The sequence below is a fragment of the Terrapene carolina genome, unplaced genomic scaffold (assembly GCF_002925995.2).
Source record: "Terrapene carolina triunguis isolate 2854851 unplaced genomic scaffold, T_m_triunguis-2.0 Scaffold194, whole genome shotgun sequence".
Lineage (NCBI taxonomy): Eukaryota > Metazoa > Chordata > Testudines > Emydidae > Terrapene > Terrapene triunguis.
In genome coordinates, this window is record NW_020664545.1 from 4270698 (window position 1) to 4285459 (window position 14762).

Below are 14762 nucleotides of genomic sequence, written 5' to 3' on the forward strand. Positions count from 1 at the left end.
GGGCTTCGTGCTGTTGTCTGTTTCGAGTGGCGGGCTGTGCGCCTTTCCCCCTTAACAGGGAAAATGAAGATAAAAGCACGTAATAAAAATAATACTCATTGGGAGAGATAAAAGGCGTAATTGCAATAATTATCTTGGCAAAACTCCCCTCTCCAAATGGCAAATGGAATTTTTTTTATGTGCATTTTAAAAAGAACGTATTTATTTTTTAATTAAAAAGGGAAGGAGGAAATTATTCTCAATAAAGTTTAATTTAAAAGTTGAAGCAGGGGGAACTAGGAGGTGTGATTCTCCCAACTGCTATTGTTAATAGGCCTCATGTCCCACCCCTGAGCACACACAATCCTTTCCTCTCCAAATGGGGAGGGGGGAGACATACACCCCTCTCCGGATGGATCCCCCCACGTCCTTCTAGGTGGGGACACACACAGCCCTCTCCAGGCCACACCACCACACCCCTCTCCTCTCCAAAGGGACTCCCCTGCTCCAACTTTGATGAGGAAAACAGCTCCGAGTGTCCCTCCCTGTTTGCAAGGGTGAACTAACCCGAGCTTGGCAGCCGCCCTGCCGATGCCAGCTGTTAGGGAGGGGACCCGACAACCCTGGCTGAACATCCCAAGCGTTGCCACCGGCCGCAGCTGCCCATCCACATCGTGCTCGTGCGGCAGCCGCCCGTCTCTGGCCGGGGCAGCTGGGGCAGTGTTCCTGCCCACTTAGCTCTTTGCTGGCTGCCCACAAAGTGCTGGGTTGATTTTCATTTCTCCCCAATGGCTCTGAAAGCTCTTAACAGCACAGGCCCCTGGCTGTCCTCCAGCTCTCCTCCTCCTGCTCCATGTACTCAAAGCAAGCCACACGCACGCACACCCTGACCCCGTCTGCCGGGGCGTCCCCCCAGGGACCGGGCCTTGGCTGCGAAGGGCTGAGGTTCTGGATCCGCCCCCCGCCATCCTGTCTCTGGGCCTGAGGCTGATCTCGATCAGCCCAGTATCGTTCAGAAGCGACTCGATTGACTGATCTAAACTTGCGGTCGGTGAGCTCAGAACTGGGCCCTCTGCCCACCTCCCTCGCTCCAGAGAAACTGCTCAAAATCATGACTACCCCTTGGTGATTTCATTGTTCAGCAGCCGACACGCAGCCCCATGTTAATTCCCTTCCCTTGTTACGTCCTGCCAGGCGCACTCTCCATTCGAGCTGCAATATAATTTTCCAAGCGCTCTTTAAAAACGGTATCTTATTGCAGCCCTGACCATGCTCCCAGCCTGCTCTGGGGCTGGCCAGCTGGGGTGGTAAGCTCTGTTCTGCAAGGACTGGCTTAACGGTTGTCTTGTGCGCATTGGGCATGCTTGCTGGGACCTTGATAACTATGAATTAATAAATAGCAGGTTTATGAGTAACCTGATAGGGAGAGGGAGCACTGTTTATAATTGTTAATGGTTATCATTTAACATCTGTTACAGTACTGCCTAGAAGTCAGCTCGGTTGGGCCCCATTACGCAAGGTGCTCTAGATACTTATAGTCAATAGCTGTCCCACTATCTTTCACTCAACTGTCCAACAATCCTGAGTCGGGCTCCCCAAAATCACAAGATTGGTTTAAAAATTGTACGTTTTTTTTAAAGGTTGGGCTCCTTTCTATTTGTCCTCTGGATTTCATTGCCTTCAAGGCATCACGTTTTCAAGCATTTGTCTGGAGTCACGAGAGCTAGACGCATACTTTTGTTTTAAAAGGGAAGCTGAGATTCTCATGTGACTCCAGGAGCTGGAGCTTTAGGAAAAACCCCAAATTATCGCAAGACTTGGTGACCCAACAACCCTGCCCCAAAGAGCTTATAGTCTGAAAGACAAGACATGCTAGGTGGAGGAGACAAACGAGCAGTTCCACCACTCTGTCCACACAACCTGGGGATCTGCCCACTCAGACACACCCATGCACACACTCAAAATATACCCAGTGCTGTTGAGGGTACGTCTACACTGCAATCAGAGGTGTGACTGCTGCACACGTAGGCAAACCCAAGCTAGCTTTGATCTAACCAGCTTCCTAAAAACAACGGCCAAGCCGTGGCCGCATGGGCGACAATATGAACTAGTCACCTGAGTATAAGCCCACCCGGAATACGGGGTATGTACTCAAGCTGCAGCCTAGCTAGATCAAAGCTAACTCGGGTGTGTCTACACATGCCACAATCACACCTCCCAACTGCAGTGCAGACGTACCCTGACAGTCCTGTCCAGCCATCTTCTCTGTCCCCGGTTCTGTTCTTCCCTCTGGATCTCCTCTCATGCTGGGCCAAGTTCTGGTGCTCTCACCCAGGTCACATCCATTATTATTGTAGTACAGGAGGACCTACAGGCCCCAGGTGAGATCAGGGCAGAAGGGAAACAGAGGTACCGAGAGGCCAGGTGATGTGCCCAAGTCACCCAGCAGGTCAGTGACAGAGCTGGGAATAGATCCAATTAGTTCATTCCTCCACTGCTGCCCTCTGCCCAGCTGCCGCCTGGGGGTGTCACAAGATGCTGTGGAGCCTCAAAAACAGGAGAAGGAAGGTTCAGGCGGGAGCCACATGCTGGTAGGTGGCAGGCTGCCTGGAGGGGGGTGGGTGCCAGATGGAGTGTCCACAGCTGCATGGATAATCTCTGTTCGCTTAGAGTCCCACCATTGAATTCTGGGACTCGTGACCATCTCTTTGATATGCAGCCTGGCCTCCAACCCTGCATCCAAACTGAAATCGTGGAACGAGGGAAGGAGTAAAAGGCCCTGCAGACTGAACTTTTAGCCCTTATTTATGCTGGGAATTTGCCCTTGTCACAGCCATCGGTAGCCAGCCTCTGGCATAGCAGCGTCAGTGCAAACCTCTAGTGCAGACAGGCTGGGGCCAGACAGTACCAGGGCGAAACGTGGCTTGTAGCATCTTTGTCTAACCACACCAGGGATTTGCAATCATGCAGCTACACTGAGAACTGGCCACCGATGGGCTGAAATCCCCAGCCCAGACAAAGCCTCCGAGTCACCGGCTATTTCTTAACTCCACAGTCTAAAGGGACGCAGCCTAGCTTCGTAAGACAGCAAGCGGCATCCTACTTGCTGTTCCTGTAATTGTGTGTGTGTGTGTGTGTATGTGTGAGTGCGTATGCATGTTCCCGTCCACCCCCTGCCGGGCCTGTCTGCTCCAGAGGCTTGTTTGCAGGCGGGAGAGTGAAATGTTACCGAGAGCTCCAGCTCTTAGTGCTCATTTGTAATGTACCTGCCAGCGCAGACAGTGCTCATCTGTAACGTACCTGCCAGGCCCCCGCTTGCCGCTTTCTTGTTACGGGGTCCAGCACGTTTCCTGTCATTTATCTGTTTTCAGCAAATAAATTCTTTGCAGCTTCCAGGGGATTTGATCTAGTGGATAAGGGCTGGGACTCAGGACACCTGGGTTCCCTTTCCAGCTCTGCTTCTGACCGGCTGTGTGACCTTGGGTGAGGTCCTTCCCCCTCTCTGTGCCTCAGTTTCCCCTCCCACCCATTGTCTATTCAGATTGCTCTGCAGCAGGGACTCCCTCTCCCTATGTGTCTGTGAAGCATCCAGCACAATGGGGTTCTGAACTAGGTTGGGGCCAAATAATTAACCATCATGTTTAGCGTTGGAGTCAGGTCACATGTCTGGTTCCCCCCTAATCTTGCAAAATTCCCCATTAACTTGACTTTCCTATTTCAGCTCATATATCATTTTCTCTCCCTAGGCTCCCAAATCACCTTCCTTTGGCTTAACAACCTGATTACTTCATCCAAGTACCCGTCTCCGACTGGGAAAGATGTGTCAGGCTCTCGGGCTTTTCTCTCCGTACCCACGGATCTTTGTTTTAAATGGATTAACAGGTATCCTAAACTGAAACCAACAGGGGGCTGAAATCCTGAAGCATCTGATCTCTGCTCTAGACTCCACTCTGATTCCCAGGCATAATGATTTGTTTCCCAAGGAGTCATCCAGCACATTGTCTTGATCGTACCGCACCACGATCATGAACTAACCTCCTAAGCTGGGGAGAGACCAAGTAACCCAGTTCCAGATCTTCAGAACCCAGCTGTAAATTCTGATCCAATACGAATCGGCAAATGGGTCTCGCCATTTGCTCGTGTCCCCAGCGCCGGCTCTTAACCTTGACCCAGAACTGGGAACACAAAGCTTCGTCTCTATGCCTGCGAGGTTAATGGAATTCCAATTTGTGAGCTCTAGAAGGAGGTAATTTCTTTTCTTTCATGTCTGCTAAATACGGTTCCTCAAAGAGGCATAATTTCTAATGTTCCGCATGACATGAATTCTAACTGGTTTAGCAATGATCAGTTTCACCATTTACTCCTGTGTAATCTCTCCCTAACGACATTAAAAATAAAATAATAATAAAAAACAGAATAAGAAAAGAGAGAGTTGTAGACGCAGTTATTTCACGAGTGACATTTTATGGGGGAGGGGAGAATGGTAATTTAATCTAGATAAAAGGAACAAATTAAGTGGTTTCCAAACAGATGCTTTAGAAAAAGGGGAAAAATAATAAGAAAGATAACGGGGCTGGTAGTTCCCACACAAAAAGAGAAGGGCGTCTGGCTTCAAATGACACCATCAAGTGCTTTTGGGTCATGATTTTTAATTTTTTGAATTTTAACCTTTAATTGCAAAACTCCTGGGGGCTGATCCAAAACTCATGGAATTGTTTCACCGGCTCCAATCCGCTTCGGCTCAGGCCCCATAATGCAACTCTTTCCCCCTATTTGATTTTTGTCTTGTGTACATCCACTCGGGAGGTTGAAAATTTAAAATGGGCCCGATTCTCCTCTTGCTTAGGGCCTGATCCTGTACTCGTGTGCTTGGCTTTAAGAACGGGAGTCGCCCAGCGCACTTCAGTTAAGTCGCGTGAGTAAAATTCTGCATGTGGTTAAACATTTGCAGGATCAGGGCCTTGGAGCAGGGTAAACCAGGAGTAACGCTGTGGGCTGTTTGTAAAGGGCCTGTCAGGGTGCTAACTGCTGTAAACTGGGCTAGGCTGTAACTCCAGAGGTGGCCAGACCTCCAAAAGGAGTGAGATTCACGAGAACGTAGGAATTGCCAGACAGGATCAGACCTGAGGTCCATCTAGCCCAGTGTCTTCTCTCTAACAATGGGTAGCACCAGATGCTTCAAAGGAAGGTGTAAGAAATCCTGCAGGAGGCAGTGAGGGGATAACCTGTCCCCATAGAAAGTTCCCTCCTGACCCTTTTAGTTAGGCTGGCTCATGCCCTGAAGCATGAGGATTGATATCCTTAGCTAAAAAGTTTCACATCTGGGAGACTTTATTCAAAATGGCCTCACTCCAGTCCCCAAACATGTGCTTCCAGGGTCACAAGCCAATGCAGCCTCAGCTGATCTCAGCCGTTCCTGTGGTGTTTAGGGCGAGAGCGGGCCCTAAATCAGCTGTGCTCTATATAGGGCTGGTTGGGAAATGGTAGGTAGCTCCCACCCCAAACCCCCTAATTTCATTGGAAATGGTTCAGTTAAGGTTTTTGATATTTTTTGTGTGTGAAAATGACAAATTTTCAGTTTTCATTTTCTGAGCCCCAGGGGGACAAAAAGGGGGGGAGGGAGAAAAAGGGGAGGAACCTCCCAAATTATGAAATAAAATAAATGGAAATTTTCTAATTAACAAGTGAGTGATCTAAGCGTTTTCATTGAAAAGGTTTCCACAGACCGTGAAAGTCCCTGTAAGTAGCTGCTGTGCATTGTGAAATGTACTCGGAAGGGGATGAACCGGTCAGTGCAGGTCAAACTGCTACGGCACGGCTGGTAGGATACTGCGCTGGGGGCCCGCTGGAGCTTCTGAAGGTACGTCTACACTGCAGCTGGGCAGAAAGACTCATGCACTAAAAACAGCCGCGTGGCCGTCGGGGCTCCGGCAGCGCCTCGGACTGGCCACCTGAGCTCGGACCCAGGGGGCCCCGAGCTGCCGTCCAAGCTGTGGTGCCCACCCCGCTGTTTTAGCATGCTAGCTCCAACTCCACTAGCGCAAGGCTGTCGCCCCACCCCGGGAGGCTCCCTCCCAGCTGCAGCAGAGATATCCAGAGTGGTGGAACTGGCTCCCCGAGCCGTGCATGCGAACAGGTGAGGATGCACAAGTACCGGGCGTGCAGTCCAGGTGGCTTGTGGGGGGAGGGGCAGAGTTTGCACTGCGTGCTGGTTCTTTTTTTACAACGGGGTAAATGACAGTAGACGCCCCGGCCCAGAGGCACCGGTGAGCTGAAACCTGCTGTCAGCCACGTGCGTCTAATCCAAGGGAAGCATAGGTGCTGGAACTGGGGGTGCTACAGCCCCCCCTGGCTTGAAGTGGTTTCCATTATATACAGGCTTACTGGCTCTCGGCACCCCTGAAAGGAAGGGACAAGAGGAAGGTGAGAGACAGCCCTCAGTACCACCGCCTTGACGACAGACATTGGGGAGCCACATAACCCTTTGACCCTTCACCCTCTCCTGGAAACCAAGGCCTCGGCCTCTGTATCCGTCAAAACTCTGCGGCTCTGGCCAAGGGGGAAGATCAGCCTCCCCTGCCTTCTCAGAGGCCAAATACGTCCCTGTGAGGCTGTACCCCCATCTCCTGGTCCTTGGAGACCCCACCAGCCGTGACAGCACTGGGGAATATGAGATGGGGGGGGGGGCCAGTTCGGAACTAGACTCAACGGACGCTTTTGACTCAGGCTCCCAATTTTAGGCCTCCACCGGTGCAGATGGAATTTCCCAGGCCGGACTCAATGGAGTTCCAGCAGGAATCAGTTCTGCCAGTTGAACTGCGGCCTTCCCCCCTTGCCCAGGCCCTCCGCCTTCCCCGCCGAGCGAGGCCTGGATGGAACCTTCTCCTCCGTCCTAGCCCCAAGGGCAGTGCCTTTAGTTTGGCTAGGTGTCCCTCTCCGCGACCCTCCAGCCCCCGTTAAAAGAAACGCAGGATAAAAGCCCTGCTTCTAATCAAGATGAATGGGGCTCTGTTAAAACAGAGACGTAAACCAGCCTCCCCAATGGGTGGTCGGGCGGGTAATTACAGTCACTTGATTATTTTTGCTTGCTGGGAGCCCACGGCAGGGGAGACCCCCCAGGCAGCTTCAGCTCTGCATTTTACAAGGCGAATGGTCCATGGGGCGGGAGCAGAATGAACTCTAATGCTCTCATCCCTGGCTTCTCAGGGGAGGAAACACTGGCTCACCCGGGAGCCTCTCTGTGTGTTTGGGTTTGGTTTACTATTTTTCTGAGCACTCAGTTGGCCCGGGTCTTAAATGAAGGCTCAGTGAATGCCGGCTTTAGTGTCTCCGATTCCGGCATGATCAATGGAGAATAAATGGAGTTGCTGCTTTAAACCATAAGAAACCCTCCATCACCCAACAAAAAAGGTGAGCTTTGTTCTGACCAGCAGTATAGCCTTGTGGCTGGAGTGCTGGATTGTAACTCAGGTGACCTAGGTTTTAGGCTTGGCTCTGCTACTGGCCTGCTGGGTGACCCTGGGTAAATTGCTTTCTTCCGCTGTGCCTCAGTTTCCCCATCTGTAATATGAGGCTAATGATACTGCCCACCTCTGTAAAGCACGTTCAGGTTTACTGCTGAAAAGTGCTATGCAAGAGCTGGGTATTATTCGCTGCATGGGAAGCTGCTGTGTCCGGGGAGAGGCAGAATGAAGGCAACCGGGGGACCGTAGGCACGCTCACCCACAGCTGTGCTCAGAGTTAAGAAGACTGGGGCAGTTCACACCTCTTGGGGTTCTTGTTTCAGGACCTCTGCAGACCCAAGCAGGCAGAGGTTACACTGGTCCCAGGGGCAACTGACACGATCTTAGCACACCGACACCGCAGAGTCTGGCGCATGGAAATAAGAAAGGCCCCTTCCTGAAGGGAAAGGAAGAGCCCCAGAAAGATTTTAGGTCTGGGGTTACCGTACAGCCAGCAGACCAGGGAATCATTCAGAATTCCTCCTAGAATGCTACGGACAGGTCCATTCAGACCTGACCCCGGACCTTCACCTGAGCCCAGCCCGTTGAAGTTAATGAAGGCGCCCATTGGACCAGCCCCCTAGGTTTTAACGTGACCCAGATTTCTAGTCCAGTGGGGGTATGAATATTGGACTGGGGAGCCATTGATCCTTGACCTCTGATACTGGCTGTGACCTTGGGTGAGTAGCTCTGCCTGTCTCCCCGCAAAGGGCTATCCAAGTGCTCTGACAGTGAAAAGCACTAGGAGTTATTCCAGATTTCATCGGAGACCTTTGGAGCCAGATTCGCCCGGCACACTCCGGCTCCTTTGCACACCTCTGGTATTGCAACGCAGCCAGAAAGCAGGGTTTAGAAGAGGCCGCTGAAGATGGCTTCACAGCTGCTTTGCATCACCGGAGCGGCACAGAGCAGACAGCGCGCGTCCAGCAGAACCTGGCTCCTGCGTACTGCTCAGACTGTATTTTCTGGTGGTGTTTTCTTTTTCTGAAGGGAATTTTAGCCTTGCAGGAGGGAAGAGGCCCTAATGACAGGATTTAACCACAATGCTGCTAGCTTCCCCCAATGCTACCCCCATCCTTGCGCTCTGCCTCCATAGCTATGGCTTGGGAAGATCCAAAACTCCTCATCCACCCACAACGGACAGTTCCCTGATCAAGCACGGGCTTCACTTTAAGGGCTGGGTCTGTCACCCCCAAGGCAATAGGATTTCTCATGTGCTTGAAGTTCAACGTGTCCGTACGTGCTTTGCTGGGACAGCGCCAGTGCTCAGCACCTGGCAGGATGGAGCCCGGAGGGCCCTATCCTGGGAGATGCTGAGAGAACTGAGTACCTCAGAGGAGGTGCTCTCAAGGGATCCGGGCCTGGGATTGCATATGGCAGCCAGTTCTCTAAGTGTCATTAGACCCAGAGCCAGCCCATCTCCCTATAAAAACTCCATGTGCCTGGACAGCGAAATCAGGGCACAGGTGAGTGCGGTGACCAAGCTGAGAGTTGGAGACACGTGCATGGGCCAAGCTTTCAACACTCCGTCTGCAAAGGAGGGCAGGTGGTCAGATGGCCTCTCACGGGGACGGAGTTAAAGCGGTATGAGCTCCCGGTTTGACAAGAGCACCTGGGTTCCTCATGTGATGGGGTTACTTACTGATTATTTGAACTCTAAGGTTCTTGAATAGTATTATTCACTTAAGTACAGACTCGAGCCTGGAGCCCGACCTCTGCCGTAGCGATGTTTTTTTTCTGTTGGCATAGATGTTTTTCAGTGGACATTTCTACCTAGAGCAAACTGTCCCAGCCCTACATGAATCTTTGCATGGTTTATGTCGTGGATTTTGCGGCTTTACAAGCGATTTTCATAAAGCCCCGAGTCAGCAAGGAAACTTAACATCGTAGCAAACCACAGCCAGCTTGCACACTCCCCGGCACGCAGAAGCCACCTGAAACTTCACAGGGACAGAGCTCGAATTGTCCTATTCCAAAACTACAGCCCCCTGCCTCTAGAGCGGCTAGACGGGACACACAGCAGAACGGTTCTGACTGTATCCAGTAGAGGGCAGCGTTGCATGGACCCACCCTCCAGCTCATTTCAATGTGCTTCCACCATGGCCTTCACGTGGCTGCTAAGCGAGACGCTCGCCCTGAGCTGTGTTAACCGCTCACAGTGCAAATTTGCACGTTCTGCACTAGGCCTTTCACCTGGATTTTTCAAGTCACCCTCACCCGATTAGGAACAGGAAGGGCCGCGGTCAGCAATGTGCGCCGTGGCCAGGGGCCGTTCCCCGCGAGGGGGCAGGGCACAGCCAGTCTGCAGCGCGGGATACTCACAGATGTAGTAATACTCGTGCCCTGGTCTGAACTCAAAGCCTAGAGAGAAGGGAGTGAAGAGCTGGAACTTCTCTGAGAACTTCAGGGGCCCGTTGGGGGAGTCGGGCCTGTTGCACTCCCAGCGCTTGAAGCCTTTCTGCCGGTGGTCGCAGGAAGCGTGACCCTCGTAATTGACCATGTAGAGGATATACCGCTCCATCTTGTCCGCCGGGAAGGGGTCCTCATAGTGAGGGCAGTAGATATCCAGGTAGTCGTTGATGCTCACTTCCACCGTGTAGTCCCCCCGATGGAACCTGCGGGGAACGGAAGGAGAAAGCGGGGGTGAGAAGCAGGGGATCCAGGGAAGGACCGCGGCGGACTGGCCAGCCTGACACGTGTCAGCCAGAACACCAGGCTCTCTGCAAGATGAGAGCTCGGGTGCCCTCGGCAGCACAGCTTTGGATGTACCTGCTTGGCACTGTGGGTGCTTAGCACCTGTGACTCTCAGACCCCTAAGGGGCTCAAGTGGACCAACTCAAAGCAGTATGCGCTTCTGAAAGATTTCTAGGTTAAGCCACACGCCCAAGGCTGCACAGCAAGTCAGCAGCAGAGCCAGGGAGAAGACCCAGGAGTCCTGGCTCCCACGAGCCAGCAGACTACACGCCTTGCCAATGCTTCATTTTGTGGGGTCCGTGCAATGAGTCATGGGATGCTTCGGGCATAAGAAATTCAGAAGTGACTAGTGACTCCAGGAGCCTGACTTGGGACACATTAAAGGGCCCTGATTTCTAGACAATGCCAAGGTCCCACCCTCTGAAAACCACAGCCCCTTTCGGTATCTCAAACTGGGCACCAAAAAAATCACTAGCCACTCGTAAAAATCACTAGCCACTCATAAAAAGCTTGACCTTAAGGCCTGACTCTCTGCTACTCTTCTCCTTCGACAGGCACTGGCAGCTGTGCAAAGTGAGTGTAGAACACAACCATGCTGATTCATATCACACTAACCCAATATAAACAACTGCAAATGGGGCCAAGCCAGGGAGAATTGGGCCCTACATTTTTTCCCTCTTCCTTTTCGGTACTTGTAACAAGCACAGAGAACCCATCTCTTCTTTTCTGATTTTGCCCTTCGCTGTGTCAAACCAACCACTCCCTACATAGAGAATAAGTGTGTGACGTTAATGACATAATCTGTAACCGTATAGATCACTGTTGCAACCACTCATATATTTGCAGCAGAGATTGTACAAAGGTTGTCGTGTGAGGTGTCTATGGGAAGGTTATGATTTGCTGGGTATGATTATGCTATCTGTACCATTTTTGTAGTTGAAGTTATGAATATTGGTTCTGTACTTGTATATCAATATGATTTGATTCTAAGTCGCCTTAGTAAAGCATTTGGTCAGATTCTTGAGAAAGGAATTTTCAACTTAAGTGCCCAATCAAGAAACATTTAACTGACAATGGATTTTGGGAGAGGCCAATCCACATCTAAGCTTTCCTGGAAACATTCAAACTAACATGTAAACAATGGCATTGGCCTGCAAACTGAGTCAAGCATGGACATGTGACTTGCCCATGTGACTCCAGACTCCATCTTGCTGCTGGGATTTTCCACAGTAAGAACAAAGAGGTGTTCTCCCACGGGCAGAGAATATAAAAAGGCCCTAAAAACTCCTCCATCTTTCTTCAATCCTGCTTCAGACCTCTGGAGGAACTTTGCTACAGACTGAAGCTTTGAACAAAGGGCTGAATGGATGTACTCCAGAGACTTGATTTGTGCCTGCAGTTTATTCCATCACTACTACAAGCCTAAACCAAGAACTTTGCCATTACTGTATGTAATTGATTCCATTTAACCAATTCTAGCTCTCATCTATATCTTTTTCCTTTTATGAATGAACCTTTAGATTTTAAATTCTAAAGGATTGGCAACAGCGTGATTTGTGGGTAAGATTTGATTTGTATATTGCCCTGGGTCTGGGCCTTGGTCCTTTGGGATCGAGAGAACCTTTTTTCTTTTACTGGGGTATTGGTTTGCATAACCATTCATCCCCATAACGAGTGGCACTGGTGGTGATACTGGGAAACTGGAGTGTCTCAGGGAATTGCTTGTGTGACTTGTGGTTAGCCAGTGGGGCAAAACCGAAGTCTTTTCCGTTTGGCTGGTTTGGTTTGGGAACCCCAGCCTTGGGCTGTAACTGCCCTGTTTTAAGCACTTTGTCCTGAATTGGTACTCCCAGTTGGGCCCCACCAGAACCAGCATCGTTACAAAGGGAAACAGACAGTAAAAGAGTTTTGCCCTTATCCAGTGCTTCCCAACCTAGATTTCAAAGCGTTTTACAAACCTTAGTTAATGGAACCCAGGAGCGGAGTTTGACTCACCCTATTTTACAGGAGGAAAACTAAGGCACAGAGACATTCAGCAACTTGTCTAAGCCCATACAGCAAATTAGTGACATACCTGGGAATAGAGTTTAAGGCTGGAAGGGACCCACCAGATCTTCTAGTCTGAGCCCCTGTGTTTCATAGGCCACAACTGCCATCCAAGCACCCCAGGATTTCTGACTCTTACTCCCCTTTACTTTAACCACTAGACCACTCTCCCTTCCAAAACCAGGCACAGAAACCAGGAATCCTGACGCACAGGTCCTCTGCCCTAACCACCAGTCAAACACTCCGAATCCGCGTTCACGCTACAAGATTAAATTCAGTACCTCATTGTTTTAAGAGGAATAAACTGGCAACACTTGGTAATAAGTAGCAAAAAATCATTATGCGTTGCGATACCATCAAACCCTTTTGGTATTACTGCAGATGTGCGCTCCAATCCTATTGTAATTTATGTTTTTTGGTACTGATTATCTGAGAGATTAAGGGATTAGCAGAGCTGGAAAACGACTCCACAATACCTCGGCAATTCCCATTTTAGACCTCGATACACCAGGGTCCCCTAAGACTAGCCAGCTCCGTTTGCCACCTTCCAAACCCACGCCCGCCTTCTGGGGAAATTTAAAATAACTTACTGTGTAGATTTGATTGGCCCACGCGTTTGACGAGGACTCCTCAGTCAAATGCACGAGCCCCTCAGGAGCAATCCTGACTTCTCCCCACACCGAATGGGTTTTCTCTGCTAATTAATTTGAAGTTCCTACAGAGGCACTTGCCCTCAAATAGAAATTCTCTTGCCGGCATCAGCAAGGCTAGGGCAGGTGTGCGGGACTGAGTCACTTCCAAGTTGCTGAGAGAGCACGGCACAGAACATCTGGAATAAAAATTGGGGCGTGTGTGTGTGTGTGTGTGTGTGTGTGTGTGTATACATGGGCATTAACGAGATGCCAGGAGACATTTAACATAAAACTGTTCCTTCTTCTTCTGCTTATATTTTGGCTACGTGATGAGATTTCCAGACACGGTCGTATCTCTGTCCCTTTCCGGCCAGGCTCTTTGACGACATATTGTATCGTGCCGATGCCTGTGGAAAACACTAGTTTAGGGGCCTGATCCGAAGCCCATTGAAGTCAACAGTAAGAATCCTCTTGCAGTAAGGCAGTTGGGTCTTAGGGCACGAAGCACAGGGCCAGGGAGAGGTCAGTGTGCTTGCGTTCTATCCCCGGCTCTACCACTCTGTGACTCAGTCTCCCCACCAGGGACAACAGTGCTCAAAGAGCTTTGAGAGCCACGAAGGGCAAGTTGCAGTCATCTGAAGCAGGCCAAAATCAGTGCAGAACACGACCCCCACGGCTCTTTGCACTGATGTAACTGACTGCACGCGGCGACGGGCGACAGGGAACCAGGCCTCTTGGGCTCTCTCCCTGGCTCTGCCACTGTCCAGCTGTGTGACCTTGGGTGAGTCACTTCCCCGTTTGGTCTATGGTGTGTGTGGGAGGAGAGGGAGGGGGGAGATTTCCACTGAAGTAGCCACACCAGTGCAAGCCCCTCCAGTGTAAACACGCTGCACTGGTGCTACTGAGCCCGAGAAGTGACTGGGAGTTCGAGCCTGTCCTGCTACATCGCTGTCCTGGCACCAGTGAAGATTTCCCTCGTCAGGACGGTACCAGATACCAGGGCGAGGGGTATGAAGGGGCACTGACGGCTCAGCGTGATGCTGGGTTTGCCCTCCTCTCACAGAACCTCTAGGGCCCCCTGAAGCGAAGAGCAGGCCAAGAACAGTCCCCACTGTAGCTCCGCAGGCCTGCTCTCCTCCCGCCCCAGGACTCCCCATCAGGCGAGACTGACAGCAGTACATGGGCCCCCTGTTGTGGGAGGGACGGGAGGGGGCTGGGCACTACGGGAAGCCTTGTCAGCTGTCAGTCTCTCTTTAAAACACTGCAGACAAAAAAGCGGGCAGACACCCCTCTGCGAAGGCAGCAGGCAGGTCACTGACACTCCGCCAGCCGAAAGAGGAATTATTCATGAACGCCGGGTGGGGGAGCCTTAAAAGACACACAACAAAAGTTTGGGGGGTTGTGAGTGGAGGGGGAGGGCGGCGTGAGTGGCAGGGTGTGTGTGTGTGTGAGATTCCAGCCTGTGCCCCACTGCAGTGCATGCCTGGTGCAGCCCCGGGGTCGGGAGGCGGCTGGTGAATTGGTACCGGAACTGGTGGAACGCAGCCAACAGCTGGGCCAGGGCCACCTGAGAACCATGTGCCCAACGCTACTGAGCCACAGCGCTCAGCTGCAAAGGGGGACCAGAGCTGTGGGAAACCAACCCAGATTATAAAACCCATATCCTCTGCCGGTTTCAATCAGCGTCACTCCACTGACTGGGGATCTGTCCCATAGTTCTTTAGGAGCTAACGACCTGGGTGTCAGCCTTATCCGGACTGTGGTGCTGTGGAACAACAGAAAACTTTTGGGGATCCCTCCATGAGTTTCAAGGCCCCCTCCCCCAGCTAGCCCTAAACACAGGGTGAGGCTAAAGAAACCGTGAGCAGGGTGGGAGCGAGGATGCTGAGCAGAGGCACATGAAGGCAGA

The 14762-nt window shown here is 51.3% G+C and overlaps 1 protein-coding gene across 2 annotated transcripts in view; it reads right to left on the reverse strand.

The window, feature by feature from the left end:
• EFNA2 (ephrin A2) overlaps positions 1–14762 on the reverse strand; it is a 148505-nt gene that overhangs the window by 19158 nt on the left and 114585 nt on the right. For both annotated transcript variants that reach the window (XM_026654973.2, XM_026654974.1), the window contains exon 2: positions 9804–10096. In XM_026654973.2, the coding sequence (XP_026510758.1) occupies positions 9804–10096 (293 nt within the window). The remainder of the gene's footprint in view (positions 1–9803; positions 10097–14762) is intronic.